This window comes from Barbus barbus, assembly GCF_936440315.1.
Source record: "Barbus barbus genome assembly, chromosome: 29".
In the NCBI taxonomy this organism is placed as follows: domain Eukaryota; kingdom Metazoa; phylum Chordata; class Actinopteri; order Cypriniformes; family Cyprinidae; genus Barbus; species Barbus barbus.
In genome coordinates, this window is record NC_136757.1 from 14,721,363 (window position 1) to 14,737,590 (window position 16,228).

General features: G+C 36.6%; 1 protein-coding gene across 1 annotated transcript; it reads right to left on the minus strand.

Annotated features, from left to right (window-relative positions):
• Nucleotides 1–159: 159 nt before the first annotated feature.
• Nucleotides 160–14,282, minus strand: LOC306849194 (mitogen-activated protein kinase 4-like). Its single transcript, XM_079384059.1, has 7 exons — nucleotides 14,051–14,282; nucleotides 11,890–11,963; nucleotides 10,893–11,473; nucleotides 4,738–4,882; nucleotides 4,211–4,372; nucleotides 3,934–4,135; nucleotides 160–1,935 (listed from the first exon to the last, which is right to left on the minus strand). Exons 3-7 carry the CDS (start codon nucleotides 11,433–11,435, stop codon nucleotides 969–971), a joined length of 2,019 nt encoding a protein of 672 aa, XP_079240185.1. The 5' UTR covers nucleotides 11,436–11,473; nucleotides 11,890–11,963; nucleotides 14,051–14,282; the 3' UTR covers nucleotides 160–968.
• Between the last annotated feature and the right edge of the window lie 1,946 nt (nucleotides 14,283–16,228).

Here is a 16,228-nt window from a genome sequence, read left to right on the forward strand (position 1 = left end):
GGATGGTAGGGGGAAATCTATTTGGGGAAAAAAAACCCTATGCAAAGATATATTTGATATTACACATTTAAATAAAATACTTTAAATCAGCAACAAAATGTACCATATACACGCTGGCCAAAAATGAAGTAAACGGTAAGTAGAATGAAAAATCTTTTTCTAGGCAACTGAAATGACTGGAGTCTTTATTTCATTGTGACTGAAAACTTTTTAAATATGTTTATCAAAAGTGCCATTTTTTTTTAGGCAACATAGAAAAAATACACCTGTTACACACTTCTATTAATTATTTAATAAAGTAATACCAAAACTAAAAACTATGCAGGCTAAAGTTATTAAACGACAATTAAAAGACAAAAAGACAGCCTTCACTCTTGCTCAATGCTTTTAGTAACATTAAATGAAATATTTTACATTTACAGAGTGCCTAAAGAGATATAGTTGTGGGAAAAATTTGTTGGGAGGAAAAAAAAATACATGCCCATTTTCATAAGAAACTTGCAAAATTTCTCTAACAAAATTTAGTTTTAAATGTATTCACCAGAAAGATTAAAAGAATTAAAATAGAATAGTTCACAGAGAAATGTGGGAAATCAAATATGAGAGCACACAGATATCTAGCAAAAACTAATTTTAGAGAACGCAAAAGTTTCTCGGAAGAACACAATTTTGTTTGTTTTTTGAGAGAGAAAGTTTCATAAGGGAAGAAAAAAAGATTTCCCATCAACATGTGTCCTCAAAGCTCCAATCAAATCCTATTTAAGATCTCAGATGTTTTTTGCCAGGTTATCCTCATTCTAGAGGTAAACACTAAGGGAATACAGAATCATAGTCTCAAGTAATAAATCAACATTCTCAAAAAAAAAAAAACCTCAAAAGGTCCCCAGTATTCACATTCATTCATTCCACCTTAAATAAGTTGCACTAAACATCTTCAAAATCATTAAATAAAAAGTTAAAGATCTCCTCTACCAGTGCTCTTTATGACACCCATGAGCCTTGACCATCTCAGGCGTTGGAGTTTGTGTTCTGGAGGGTCTGTGATCTGAGACGTTGCGAACATGACTAATGCTGCCCGATTTGGGAGCGTCCGAGTTCTCCGCCAGTACCTCGCTCTGACTACACAGCCTCAGAGCCTGAGAGATAAACACGTCCAGGTCAAAATGTTCTTTCCCAGAGGAATCCATCTGCGAGGGCTCCTCATCATTGTCACAACGAATGGAGGAAGACAGGTAATTTGCTGAACCGTGATGAGGCGAGGAAGGAGAAGAGGGCAGCAGAGATGGAGGAGCGGTGAAGAACGGGCTAGGACTCCCGCTGTCGTGAGGGCTGGATAGTTGCAAAGCCGCTGGGATTTGCATGTGAGAATGAGGCAGCATTGTAGGAGACAGCGGCTGAGGAGGGGAACACGGGGAGGTGAGAGCTTCTTGAGGGGAACTGGGCGAGTGGAGCCCAGACTGTGCGCTCTCCACCCAGCGCGAGATCTCTTGGAACAGATCTCCAGACTCGGCGAGAAGCTTCTCCACACTTCCACCTCTTGGCGCAGACATGCTGTTATGCCTCCAGTGAGACAGGTCCAGTATTAGCTTGGGTTCGGAGTAGTGCTGTGGCTTCCCTTCCCGCCACGCGATCTTATCCAGGTAGGACGGAGAGCCCACTTTGTAATCGCAGGAGCGGCCACAGTCCAGCTCCGTGAACTGGCCGCAGACACGCTCCAGAGACGAGTGGGACTGCTCCAGGAAGCGCTCTGCGGAGCTGCTGTGGGAGTATTTGCGAGGGTCTACCTGAGCCTCCTCGATGTGGGCCGCTGAACTCGCTCGTGGATCTCTTTGAACTTCGTCGTCTTCCGCCTCTCCCAGTTCAGAGACGCTCTGCATGCAGCCGCACTGTTCCTGCTGCGGCCAATATGCATCTGACGATAGACTCCCATCATACCTGGAAAAAAAAAAGTGTATACAGTTTTAGCACACATAAGAACATTTTTACGATGTACAACGAGGTGCATATTAGCAATTAGTCAGTGCGTTATTTAAAAGAATGTTTTATGTTAAAAACACAATTTCTTTTTTTTTATTGAATTAATTGAAACATTAACATAAAAACGTTTTTATGAAACATTAAGTTTTATAATGTAAGGCACTGCACCACCAGCATAAATGATAAAAAAAAATTATAATTAAAACATTTTATTTTGACTTATATTAATAAATTTTGTTAAAACAAGCATTATTAAATAAGATTTGCAAACTACTTCTTTTTTTATATTTTTGTGTATTCATTTACTGGATTAACATTAAAAATACATAAAGGATACAGTACTGTTCAAAAGTTTGCATTCAATAAGAATAAAATTAATACTTTTATTTTGCAAAGACACCTTAAATTGATCAAGTGACAGTAAAATATTTCTATTTCACATAAAAACTTTCTATTCATCAAAGAATCCTGAAAAAAATGTATCATGTTTTCCACAAAAAATATTAGGCAGCACAACTGTCTTCGGCATTGTTTCTTGAGCATCAAATCAGCAAATTAGAATGATTTCTAAAAGATCGTTTCACACTAAAGATTGGAGTAATGATGCTAAAAATTCAGCATCACAGGAATAAATTATAGGTTTAAAAATAGAAAACCTTTTACTTGGTGAACATACCAGACTTAAAAAATCCCTAACTTTTTATCGACCAACATTTACCATAAGCTTGGTGCTGACTAATGTGATCAAATTAATCAAACTCGTCTGTGCTATCAATTATTTCAACTTCTGTCCTCACAAATGTTATGTTTGCAAACAAAGCGTCAAACTGGTGGTAATGAAGACCATCTGTGGCACAGACCATTTCTTTTCAACAGCCAAATTTATACACTCAAAATAATTTAGCATTTCAAAAGTTCATTTCTGTTTCTGATCTTTGGCCTCAGCTAACAAGCTTGTTCTCCTCCCACTGCTGGCTGTGATCAGTAATGGAACGGTTTCTGTCAGATGAGCCCATATGGCCACATAGAGGACAACAATGACATTCTTATTAAGCTGTCACAGAGTCCGCTACGAGATAGAATTATGCAGAGATTTAATAAGTTTCTATATTCAAACAGCATTCTACATCACGGATAGGTCCTCAGGGCATTTCAGTACCCATCTGTGTAAACTGCCTTTTACATGACCCTTGTTTTCACTCTTCCAGCGTTCATGTATCCACCAACGTTAATCATTAAAGTATCAAAGAACGAATGCAGACTTTAATTTGCTCTCCAAAACCGAAACTTTTTTTTTCTTGGTTTCATTATACTCTTGTATTCAAGTACTGCATTTTACTGGGTCCACAAAAAAAAAATTTTTTTAATGTTCTTTTAAAAGGATTACTCATTGTACCCACAGGGTAACAAAATAATATTCACATTTGTTAGGGAGTAATCTTCACATCAAAGTCATATAAATAATTTTTTGTTATGAGAATGTTTGTTGCCAAGAAGCAACATTGTGTGACAGTGGAACTTTGCCACCAGCTTTGCCACCACGGAAGTAAATAACATTAAAATATAATTAAAATTTTCCACAATTTTAAACAGTAATAATATTTCATAAACCCTACTGTTTTCACTGTATTTCTGATTAAATATATAGCTTCTTTGGGAAATATTTGTAAAAATGTTACTTTTGAACAGTAGTGTCTAAATTATTTACTATTTATTATTAAACATTTAATTTATAATACATGCACTAGAGTAATGATTAAATATGGTAGGAATGTGGATTCTACTTTATTTGAAACTTTACTTTCTTTATAAAAGACCAAGAGTGTTTTTTAAAGTGTCACAGATCTTTGTCAGCAACACTTGGTCTGGAACAAATGCCATCATCTGGAGAGCCAAGCTTGAACTCTGGGTGTTGGTAAGTCTGAGAGACTCGTGTGTGACATGCGAGCGCTGTACCTGTCCCAGTGGGAGCTGAGTGCGTGACCGTGCTCGGTGACCAGACTGTCCTCCAGCTCGTCCTCTATGCGAAAAGGCTGCAAGGAGACAGGCTCATCCTGAGGACACGAGTATCTCTGCATATATGGATGAGACAAAGCCGCTTCTGCTGTCAGCCGGTCCATGGGATTAAAGGTGAGGATACACTCCAGGAAATCGATGGCTGAAATATGGATTCAGTGAATAATGCTGTTGATGCATCACAGTATCACATATGTTAAAACTATGCTCAGCTTACCTTTGTCCTCCACCTCTGGAAATAGTTTTCTGAGTGACCTCTTGACCTCCCAACCTTGACTTACAAAACAGGGCATGACCTTCAGCAGTTCCTGTCTGTCCTCCTCTCTAATAACAGGCACAGTGTCCAAAATCAGCTGCATCTGCTCAAGTTCATGAGCACCTTAGAGAAGAGAAACGAACAGAGAGGCATGTCCAGTACCTTAATGTTATTATTAATACAGTGTTTTATATTCTTGACACTGTTTTTGTTGCATGTATTGATGCTTTGGCAGTATTGCAGGCACAGCAATCATGCGAAGGTACCTCTGTGAAATTGAAATTGAAATCGATTGATATGGCAGTTCTTAACGTCTATTTTTACTTGACCACTTATAGCCACTAGGGGACGCTCTAAGACTAGTCTGGTTAATAAAGAGAGATGTTCTTGTTTCTCAAGTGAACAGCAAGATCTATACAAAACCAATAGAGCAACCGAGACACTAATGACAACCCTTTGCTCATTACTGAGCGCTGTTCTAGTCTTACCTGCAAACAGCATGCGTCCTGTAAGCATCTCAGCCAGAATGCAGCCTGCGGCCCACATGTCAATTGCTTTAGTGTAGTTATTTGGAGACAGCAGCAGTCTTGGTGAACGGTACCATTTAGTGACCATTCCTTCTGACAGATATCCCTGCAGAGAAAACATAATAGCCATTTTTATTGTCGTTTTTGGTAGAACAAAGCCTTAAAAAAAAAAAAAAAAAAAGGAAAATAAATCCTCAGTTGATTGCTCAAGATTCCCCATTTGAATAGAAAAATTAATAAACCTAATAAAAACCTAATATAATTTATATAAATATATATTATACTGTTTATTGGACAGACATACATGTATATACTGTTTTACTGTATTAACAAATAAATGCAGCCATATTATTTTAATTCAAAATAACTGTTTTTACTTTTAATGCATTTTAAAATGTAAATGTATTCCTGTGCTGGCAAAGCTGTGTTTTTCATGAACCTTCAGAAATCATTCTAATATGCTGGTTTGATACTCAAGAAACATTTCTTTATTATTATCTTTTTTGAATCCTAATACATTTTTCAGGATTCTTTGATAAATAGAACGTTTAAAAGAACAGCATTTATTTACAAATAAAATATTTTTCATCTAAATCTAATTTCATAAATGTGTTGTATAAATATAAAAAAGTAGGGTGTAAGAAAAGCCTCAGAAAAAACTCAGCATCAGTGTAAAGTCTGATGAGAAGCAACTGATGTACAGTAACCCTATGACTCCCAAAACCCCCTCCTACAATCCCCTTCAGCTCATCCTTCCTGTCGTCCTTCATCCTTTCTTCTTCTTTCTCACCTCCCACTCTCCCCCTGGGCCCAGGTGATGAATTATTTGTGAGATTTTAGCAGGCAGCCTCAGTAGGGTGGATCTGAAGGGTGATGGTGACACAAATGAGAATGATATTTACATATCCTGCTTACAAAGAGAGCCTTTGTCTTCTCACTGGAGCTGATTCACTAAGACCTTTGAAACTGTTCACAAGCCAGACGAACAAAGACTGACAATGAGCAATAAGAAGAAAAATTTTTATAAATCAGACATCTTGACCAGTAGCACAAGCATATTTGTAGCAATAGCCAACAATACATTGTATGGGTCAAAAAAAATTTTATGGCAAAAAAATATTAAGGATATTAAGTAAAGATCATGTTCCATGAAGATATTTAGTAAATTTCCTATAACGTAAATATATATCCAAACTTAATTGTTGACATGTAATATGCATTGCTAAGGACTTCATTTGGACAGCTTTAAAGGTGATTTTCTCAATATTTAGATTAATTGCACCCTCATATTCCAGATTTTCAAAAAGTTGTATTTTAGCCAAATATTGTCCGATCCTAACAATAGGACAACAGCTTTTAGGCAATGTATAAATCTTCATTTTGAAAAATTGACCTTGTTTTGTGGTCCAGGGTCACATAAAAAAAAAATTATTTTAAATTGTAGTAATATTTTAATCAGGTAAATGCAGCCTTGGTGAGCTTAAGATAATCTTAAAGTCTTTCTAAAACATTAAAAACATTGCAATTATTGTTATGAATTTTAATTTTTCCAAACTTTTAACATTAGTGTAATATCTAAAGATTCATTTGTTTTTAAAGTTACCAAAGCAATCTTAAGTTAAATCTGATACAAAGGCAATCATAGGTCTTATAACCTATGGAGTATCTGTTTAAAATTGCTATTTACGCTGGTCAAGCCATCTTAAATGAGCTACTGAACAGGACAATGGGCCCACTGGTTCCATATTTAAATTACAGATGAAGTTCAGTGTCCACACAATGTTTATTCTCCATGTGGTACTGTAGGAGTATAGCCATCTGGGGCCCTCTCAGTCGCCTGCCTGCACTGCTAACATATGTGGATCCAGATGCTTCCGTGAATCCATAGTCCACTTATCTGTGATCCTCTAGATTTGGGAACTGAATGTTCCCTCCATGCTGAGAGGGGAACAGACGCTCTCAGCACTGAGTGGCAGAGTTGCAGGAACTCGTTCTGTGAATGGGTGAAAGGAACTACTGCCCTTACTTCACTGAAGCTCGCTGCACACGCGGAGGTCCAATGACACACTGATGATTCTTTAGACTAATACAACCAGGAGTATCATGCACCTAATATTTTAGAGGGGGCACAGGTGGCAGTCCAGGCTCATTTGGTATCCCTGGTATATGAGACATGACCAAAATATAGAGTATTTTTCTCATAAGGGTAGCTGTATATAGTAGGCGGGCAATATACTGCAATATATATATAATAGACATGACAATTTGTCAAAATAAATTTTGAATTTGTTTAAAAATAAATGATTTTGAGCCGTTGAAACGCAATCAGCGGCAAAAGACAACTCATTTCGCTACATGCTGTCTGAGAGATTGTTTCTGAGCGCACTTGAAGACGGTGCTCATAGAGCACGGGAGTATTGAACGGAGTTATTTTTGCCACTTTATAGGCCTTGAACGGTTAAATACATACACTTGTATAATGCCTGTCTTTGCAAGTATCCTCATAAACACAGCAGGTCTTAAGTGAACGCAAACAGCTGAGAAAGAAAATACATGTGTAACAGTATACTGGATTCGGGCAGCTCTTAAAGTGACAACAATTTAATATATCAAACAATAAAAGAGAAAATCTCTCACTGCCCTTGACTAAATCACTTTTGTAACTTTAATAATAAGAAATATAAATTTAATTTACACAGTGAAGAATATGCAGTGTTTGTATACATTTTATTAGGCTACTTCATAAAATGTATGTAGCATTTCTTATTTATTTGTGCTACTGTAGTTATTTTGCCCTATTGCTTGTAGTTAGTTTCTTATTCTTATTTAATTAGAGACTATTTACTTGTATTCAGTGAGCTTGAGTTTTTTTTTTTTGTTGTTGTTGTTTTTTAGGCTAGTAGTAGTTTTTTGTGACATTGACACTGGTGACAAGAATTGTGAAATTTCTATAGTATCACAAATTTTGATACCATAAAGACCTTATGCAAATCAAAAACAATGATATTGTGATATATATCGTTACCGTGAAACAAAATTACTCATATCATGACATAAGATCTTGGTCATATTGTCCACACCTAGTATATAGACCCTCAAAAGTTAAACCGCACTTAAACTGTATGAATCCCATTGCATTAGATTAAAAAATATAGCTGGAAAAATGCTAAAACTTTTCTCAAACCTAACATTAATTTTTGCTAAATGTACGAACTTAGTTTCCCTCAAATGAATGTTGCAATGTCCACAAAGTGACTTAGGCTTGTTTTTTAACTGGTTATTCACATACACTAACATTCAAAAGTTCAAGTTGGTAACATTTTTTCAAAGAAATGAATACTTTTGTTTCAGCAAGATTAATTTTTTTAATCAAAAGTGACAGTAAACATTTAAATTGTTACAAAATATTTATATTTCAAATTAATGCTGTTCTTTCTTTCTATTCATCAAATAACCCTGGAAAAATAAATATATCTTGGGTTTGATACAAATATTTAGTACATGTATAAGAGTTTTTTGAGCACCAAATCAGCATAGTTGTTTATTTTGTACTTTTATTTTACTAGGATTGATACTAGGTTTAGCGAGATCTGGCAACATTACAGGTTTAGACACAGGTATTGTACTGTATATCAGCACATATTCCACTAATTTTCCTAATCAGAAAAAATCTTAATTATTTTGCACAATATTATAGTTAAACATAAAGAAAACCTTTCTTGCTTAAAATGTCTTGCCTAAATGTTTGTGCAATAAGTGTTGGTAAAGTGTCCAAGCACTTTTTGAAGCCACTGAATAGAGAGCAGCTTTGACATTTTGATAATATATGCATATTTTGAGTGACATGAGAGCACAGGGATGCTGCTCTTATAGAGTCTGCAATCTCAGCTATCTTCCTATCAGTGCATGGCATTTTAAACAGGGCTTCTCAAAGAATAGACTTACTATAATTTCCTGGGCTGTTTTTATTCTAGCTGTTCTTTCAATCCCAAACTGTGACTATCCCCCTTCCCTGATCATTCACCCCACCTTGTCCTGTGACACAAAGCTCTCCATTCATGCTGTCCTCCGGTCTGCTAGTGTTACACAGTGAGCTCTGCTAAATAATACAGAAGCACAATGAGACAGTAAAGTGCCACATTAATCTTTCAGCTCCCATAACATCAAGATAATTGTTCATAATTAATGTGTAACGCAATAGTATAATCTTAAAGTTTGAACACATCTATGAGCAATGCACAGAAATATTAAATAATTATAGATTGTTGTCGTTGTTCTTATATTAATGTAAGTCCACCTGGATCAAGCAGGCAATAATATCAGCATAAAACAAATCATTATGCCCAAAAAATGCTTCAATAAACTCTCTTAACTCCAAAAAAATATTTATCAATCAACAGGTTTGAATTAATTATTTGGTGTACAAAACTGAAAGCATGGGAGAAGGTTTTGTGCAAGACCGAAAAACAATAAGTCAACAAAGAATTTTCTAAACTATATTTAGATATAGACTGCTTTAAAATTACTTCCATATGCATAATAATGTAGTACAGCAGATACTACTGCTTAAAGGGGTAGTTCACCCCAAAAAATTAAATATCGTATAAAGATTTACTCACACCCATGTTGTTCCAAACCTGTATGCAAGAAGACATTTTGAAGAATCTTGATAACTAAACAGTTTCAGTTTCAGCTTTGAAATAACATTAGATTGAGTAAATGATGACATAATTATTTGGGTGAACTATCCCTTTAAGACTCATTTGTAGCTGCCTAGACTTATGACAATGAAAACCATCAAAAGATTGATTGAAAGCAGATAATCTAAAGTACTTCTGTTCCTAAGGAGGTTACGTTGACGATGAAGCTGTAAATGGATTAATATGTCATTATCTAAACAGTCTGCAGCTCATGATAATTGATAGGAAATGTGATTCTGCTAATCAAGGCCAGACTGTAACTGCTGGGTGAACCACAGTGAAAGCTCACATGACAGTACTATACTTACTAACATCTAAAAGTGCCCCAAAATAAACTAAAATAACCAATTCTTCAAAGTATTACTCAGTACCACACTCTTACAAAAAGTAGTGGTGGTATCATTACCCTTATACTTTCATGTATACTTGGTAACCTAATAATTACCCTGGTATTTACAGTGTACTTCAAAGAATAGCCTGCAACATACCCTGCATACCCCAAAATATGGTACTGCCATGGTACATATACAAAAAAAAAAAAAAAATTCCACCAATACTGCATAGTGTAATCCAAGACTACTTAATAAACATCTCGATCAGCTTTGATAGGATCAATACTGACTTATTTTGACCAATAACAATACAAATTATTTTCATGTTTAAGTGACCAAAAGCTAATGCAGAACTGATTTGTAATTATTGTTATATTTCTATAACTCAATAATCTTCAAACCACAACAATAAAACATATGTATTAATTAGAATAATTTTTTTGGTTTTATTGTATTTTTTTTTGTTGCAAAGTTGTTGTCTTGATCTGAATATGTCTAATTGTTAGGTAATCATTATCATTTGATTATTGTTAAAATAATGTAATTAAAAACTAAATGGCCGTTAATCTACAAAACATAATATTTATTATTATTTGTTCAATTTTCTTGCAAAGTTGCTATTTCTAGCTATGCAAATTTATATTACTTTTGCAGTAATGTCTAATAGCTAATTATTATTTGATATGAATTGTTACTGTAATTATTATCTCTGCTTTTGTAATAAAAACATACAACTGAATGAGCATTAATATACAATAAAACCATAATATGCATTGATTTTTTTATTGGTTTTGATCAAAACAAATGTATATTATTATTTTTTAAATGTCTAAGCCTAATTGTTAAGTTACACATTTCTAACTTAAGAATGAATGAATGTTAAAAAGATCTTTACCTGTGAATACGGATGACCATTTATTAGTAGACCTGTTAATACAGCACTGATAACCAATAAAGTTGGAAAGTATACCTCTATTAGGAACAACTGTATTATTTCTGTACCTGTTTATATGCGTGTTATTCTTCCTAGTGAGTGAAGCAGTACATGCTGCAGTGACACCTTCCCTGCTGCTGTGACTCTTACCTTGTGCGAGTAATGTGGGTCGACAATGCGAGCCAGACCGAAGTCTCCGATCTTCAGCAGCATTTGCTCTGTGTTGATAAAGATGTTCGCTGGCTTGAGGTCACGGTGCAGCACGTTGGCTGAGTGGATGAACTTGAGCCCGCGAAGCAGCTGATAAAAGAGCAGGGTGGCGTGTTCTGCTGGCAACGGCCCTTGCTCCAGTAACCGTGCCAGGTCAGTATCCATACACTCTTGCACAATGTATATCGCTGCCACATGGGTCAGGTCACGTGGTAAAGGGTGACCGGACGGCCCCAACACGTCATACACCCCGACGATGTTCTCATGCTGCAGGCAGCGGGTGATCTTCACCTCTCTCAGAGCGTGTTTTACGCTGACGGCATCTCGCATGACCAGCTTCTTGACCGCCACACGGAGGCCGCTGCGCTTGTCCACCGCAGAGAGGACGAGGCCGGACGCTCCCGTGCCAAGAGGACGCAAATCCTGATAATGTCCCCCCAGGTCAAAGCCATATCGAAGTGGGGATGTATTCTGCCAGGCCATAGCTTAGAAAGGAGCAATTGGGCATTGCCTGTGAGAGGCTGCAGAGAGTGAAGAGAATGATAAATGACCAAGTAATGCAATATTCTATTACAAAGCTATAAAAAACACTGGATTATTTTTATTACAATCTACAAGTCAAACCACAGCTTCATGATGCCAAAATTAACCCTTCTTCTCGAACAGAGAGATCTTATATCACAGTTGCACACTATCAAAGCAATGGGGGCACAGTCCTGGGTGGGCAAGTGTTTCCATAGCAACATCCCACAGTCAGCCAGTGCCTGCTGCACACAGCAAACACTGAAGCGCAGTCTCCCAGGATTCATCTCTACCCCAAAAACACTCCATGTTATATTCAAACTCAATTACACTCTGGAGTTGGAGATTCTCTGATGTCTGACTTTAACGTTAGTCGCCGGTGAGTTTCATTTATAATCTAAGAGCTTTCACTTACCGTCTCCGGCTCCAGACTGTCCTGTTCCCTCCATGCTCCTCACACAGCTATGTGTCATGCTTCTCATGCATTCCCTTCAATGGAGAAAAGGAAAGAGAGAGACAGAGAGCAGATGTATCATTAGATACTGATCACAATTACAATAAAAACATGAAAAATTTCCATTTTTACATTCATAGCTTTTAAAATGTTTCAGCTTGGTGGTTTTTTGCATTGTTATATAAATATGCATCTCACTTAAAAACTGTTTCTTGTTTTCCATCGCAGTTGGTTAAAATGAACTCTTTTGCCTTTAGCTGACTCTTAGAGCACAACAGTGCTCACACACTTTTTCAGTGGCCCTTGATCCAGAAGTTTTTCTTCCATTCATTTTTCCCATAGGGATTTAAAAAAAAAAAGTCTTATTATCCATGAACCAAACCAGCCAGCTACGTAAGAGCGAATCAAAACATTACACTTTGATTTGAAGCAAAACATATTAGAAAATTGGACAAAAGCACAAAGGTACAAGACAATCTACTACAATCCCATAAAGCACTGCAAATGACAATCAAATTAAAAAGATGGAGAAATAAATGGACAATAAAATATAAAAATATTGCTTTAAAGATGTTAATTGCATATAACATTTTATTTTATACATATGCATATATACACAAATATTTCAGGTATTTTGTATTAGGCCCTAGGGAGACTAACTGGATTCTGTCATTCTCAGTGCCTCATGGGAGCGGGTGGGCGCTATAGAGTTATTTTGGTAGAACTTACTTGTATCAGTTTCTGACTGGTGGAGATTACTTTGCAGAATCATGGGTAATATAGTTTTTCATTCTGCTGATAAACAATTATTTAAAAGAATAAATTTGAAAAATAAAATCGGCAAAATAGATTGAGCAGAATGACGGCTTCAACAAAAGCACATAGTTTTGAATGTCTTTGAATTATCTTTTAAAATCAATTCCCCTATGGAGAAACTGAATGGACTTTTTTTCTTCCGGAACTGACTGTTGCACTCTATGCTATGCAAGTGTTTTGTTTTACCAACTGCAGCTTCTCCACAAGCACGCTGTTTGTTTATATTTAGTTTTTCCCCTTTTTCCTTATACTACACACCTCCATGTAATAGACATTGGCCATTGCTTATTTAGTTTAGATGTACTTGTATTGTTTATGCTTTGTAAAGAGCATTGAGCACTAATGAAAAGTTTTTTAGTTAACATTAGTATTATATACTAACTCGTCAATTTGCATAAACCACAGGTCATGTGATGCCAACATGGTAGCACCCATGAGGGGATGGACCCTTTCCTGTAAAATAAAAAAGCTTTTCTTCGACACATCAGTTTAGAGTACCTCTCACATATCATATTTTATTGATTTAAAAAAAAAAAACACTGAGTGCACGGAAGAATAATCTAGTAGAAACCACTGGACCAGACTGGGTGAGCCAAACTTTATAAATAATGCATGCGACTATGGCGCTGACCGTGTAAGCGGATGCAAATGATTGTTGAACGTTTTAGAACAAAATGTATAGGCTACATTTATTACGCAGAATTATTTTATTGTTCATATTTATTCACAACGTTTGGTAAGGTGAAATAAAAACGGAGAACTTGTTAAGCCTGTGAACGAAGGCAAGAAAGCACAAATGAAGCTGTGGGTCCAGCTGAACACACAATAGGCAGCGCTGCATTCATTCGCCTTTGTGTGACAATAGTAGCGCCTATATTTGGCTCTGAAATTGAACAAATACATACGCAAATCCGTGCGCGCATTATAGTAGCCTACAGAATAACAGCAGTTTCACTCGCAAGTGTATTTAGAAGTGACAAAAGAGCCTATACACGTATGAAACATAGTATAAAATCAGATTTTGACAACACTATCTTCTTATCTTCCGGCCCATCCGCGGAGAAAACTACAAAGGCAGCGATGCTCCTGGATCTCTTACCGTCGCCTGCCTTTGTCAGCTGCTCCACGGGTTTGCTCTATTTGTGTTGGAAAAAAGAAAAACGAACCCAGTTTTCCATCGGGAAATTGGTGTTTTCATAGTTCAGAGTTTTGAATCTTGGCACTGGTGCAGTCCGGTAGATGGGTGTTTTAGTCTGCCAGTTTGCTGCTGCCGTGTGGGTTATCAGAGAATAATATTAGATCTTACCTTCGATAGTGTCACCGGCAGAAACCGCCGAGAGAGCATTCCTTTGAGACACACAGTGCATTTGTTCGGCTGCCAGTGTCCCTCTTCCAGTGTGGATCTACAAGCTTTTCTTTGGCAAAACTCGTTGGTGCCCCCTTGATGACGTCACGCCCTCCCCGTCCATCAGACGGTGATCCTGACACCTGCGCTTTCGTGCAGGACAAACACATCCAGTGCTCTGCATCAGGTCTGCAACTGGTCTTGACTGCTCAGGGCATCTGTTTGTGACATCTAAGTGCTTCACTAAACTATTTTCAAAGTTAAATGCATTTTTTTTTTTATTTGAAGGCTATTTCATAGCAAAGATTGTACACGGTAATTTTGTTAAACGAAAATACAGTAAAACAAACTTGATTGATATATTAGATTACTATACTGACAAGACAGTACGTGCTATTTCACTGTAAAATAAACAAAAATATTTATATTATTTGTGTGTGTGTGGGGGGGGGGGGGGGGGTCGTGGCCTAATGGTTAGAGAGTCAGACTCGAGTCAGAGAGTCAGTCCGGCAGGGATTGTAGGTGGGGGGAGTGAATAACCAACACTCTCTCCACCCTCAATACCACGACTGAGGTGCTTTCACTTTCAGATGGCTGCTCTGAGCACAACAAATATCTGATGAAGTGAGTCGTACTGTTTTTATCCACTTTTAACTTTAATATTTAGTATGTCCATCTTTTGCAGCAATTACAGCAGCACATCTCTCTGGCATAGGGTTAATACATTTCCTGAGAACAATACTAATGTTATGCCTTCTGCAACTCAAGCCAAAGGCTTTCCTATGAATGTACAATAGATCTGTCCAGTTTATTTTCCAACTTGCCCCAAATTTGCTCGATGGCATTCAGGTCCAGACTTTGAGGGGCCGGTCCATCATTTTCAAAGTTCCAGCAGATTCTTTACATCACAGGTAGTACTGGCAATAGTTCATTTTATGGGTATTGTAATGGCAATTTAAAAAATCATTACTATATAAAATAAAAAAATTAAAGCTTTATTTTATAATCAATACAATTATAATTTATTGAGAAACATTTATACATTTTATACAGTGAAACTTAATTGGTTAACTTTGTTGCTTTACTATATATGATTAATTTCAATGTGTTTAAACCCTATGTATAAAATGTCCCCTTAAAGATGGCAATATCCAAAGTCCTTGTCCTTGTGGGGACATTTTTTGGTCCCCACGAGGAAACAAGCTTTTATATCATAATTACATTTTTGCAAATCTAAAAATGCACAAAGTTTTCTGTAAGGGGTAGGTTTAGGTGTAGGGCGATAGAAAATACAGTTTGCACATTATGAATGTCCCCATAAAACATGGAAACCCAACATACTGAAATACTGTGATCAAAAAAACTGATGTAATTTCCTCAAATAATGTTAAACATTTAACTGTTTATTTAAATATTATTTCCCTTCAGAATCAGATACTGTAGTAATTCATGCTGTCGTTTCCTGAGAACAATGCATCAGTTTATTTTCTAGCTCTCAGCTACAGTTAGAATTGAGGAAATGTGTGTTTCAGAATAGTTTTCCATTCATTCTGCTCACCATTTATCGGTTTTTCTCAAGACATAGTGAACCGAGGTGTCTGTGATTAGGTCTCAAGCTCTGCTTCTTTTTTTTGTACTTGCACACTCTCACTTCTCTCGCACTCATTCTGCTTATGTGCCTTCAACTCCTTGATAAATGCTTAAAGACCTTCCACTACTAACAAAAAGTACAGCAGTTCCTGGAAACAAAATGATCCCCTCGGTTCCGGCTGAGATGCAGTATCTTTGGATTCCTCAGCAGGAGAGATGGGGTGTTTGGCTGCCCTCCAAACGCTTCATCCTGACTGAGGTCAGGTTACTGCACTGAGAGTCAGTAGTGAGAGGAGGAAATTGGATAAATGAAGAGCTCATCTACATTTCCTCTGTCCAAACACCTGAGTCAGCTCTGTGAGAGTGACAGGGCAACAAATATGCCTACAGATACACATTAGTGTGTATATTTTTGAAAAAATAAAATAACCAAGGCAGTGTGTTGTGTTTAATTACTTCCACTTGAATTATGCATATGTTTATGATTGCTCATTTATATTGTTAGATTATACTTAAGCTTTTATGCAAAGTAAAATAATTCAACCGCCA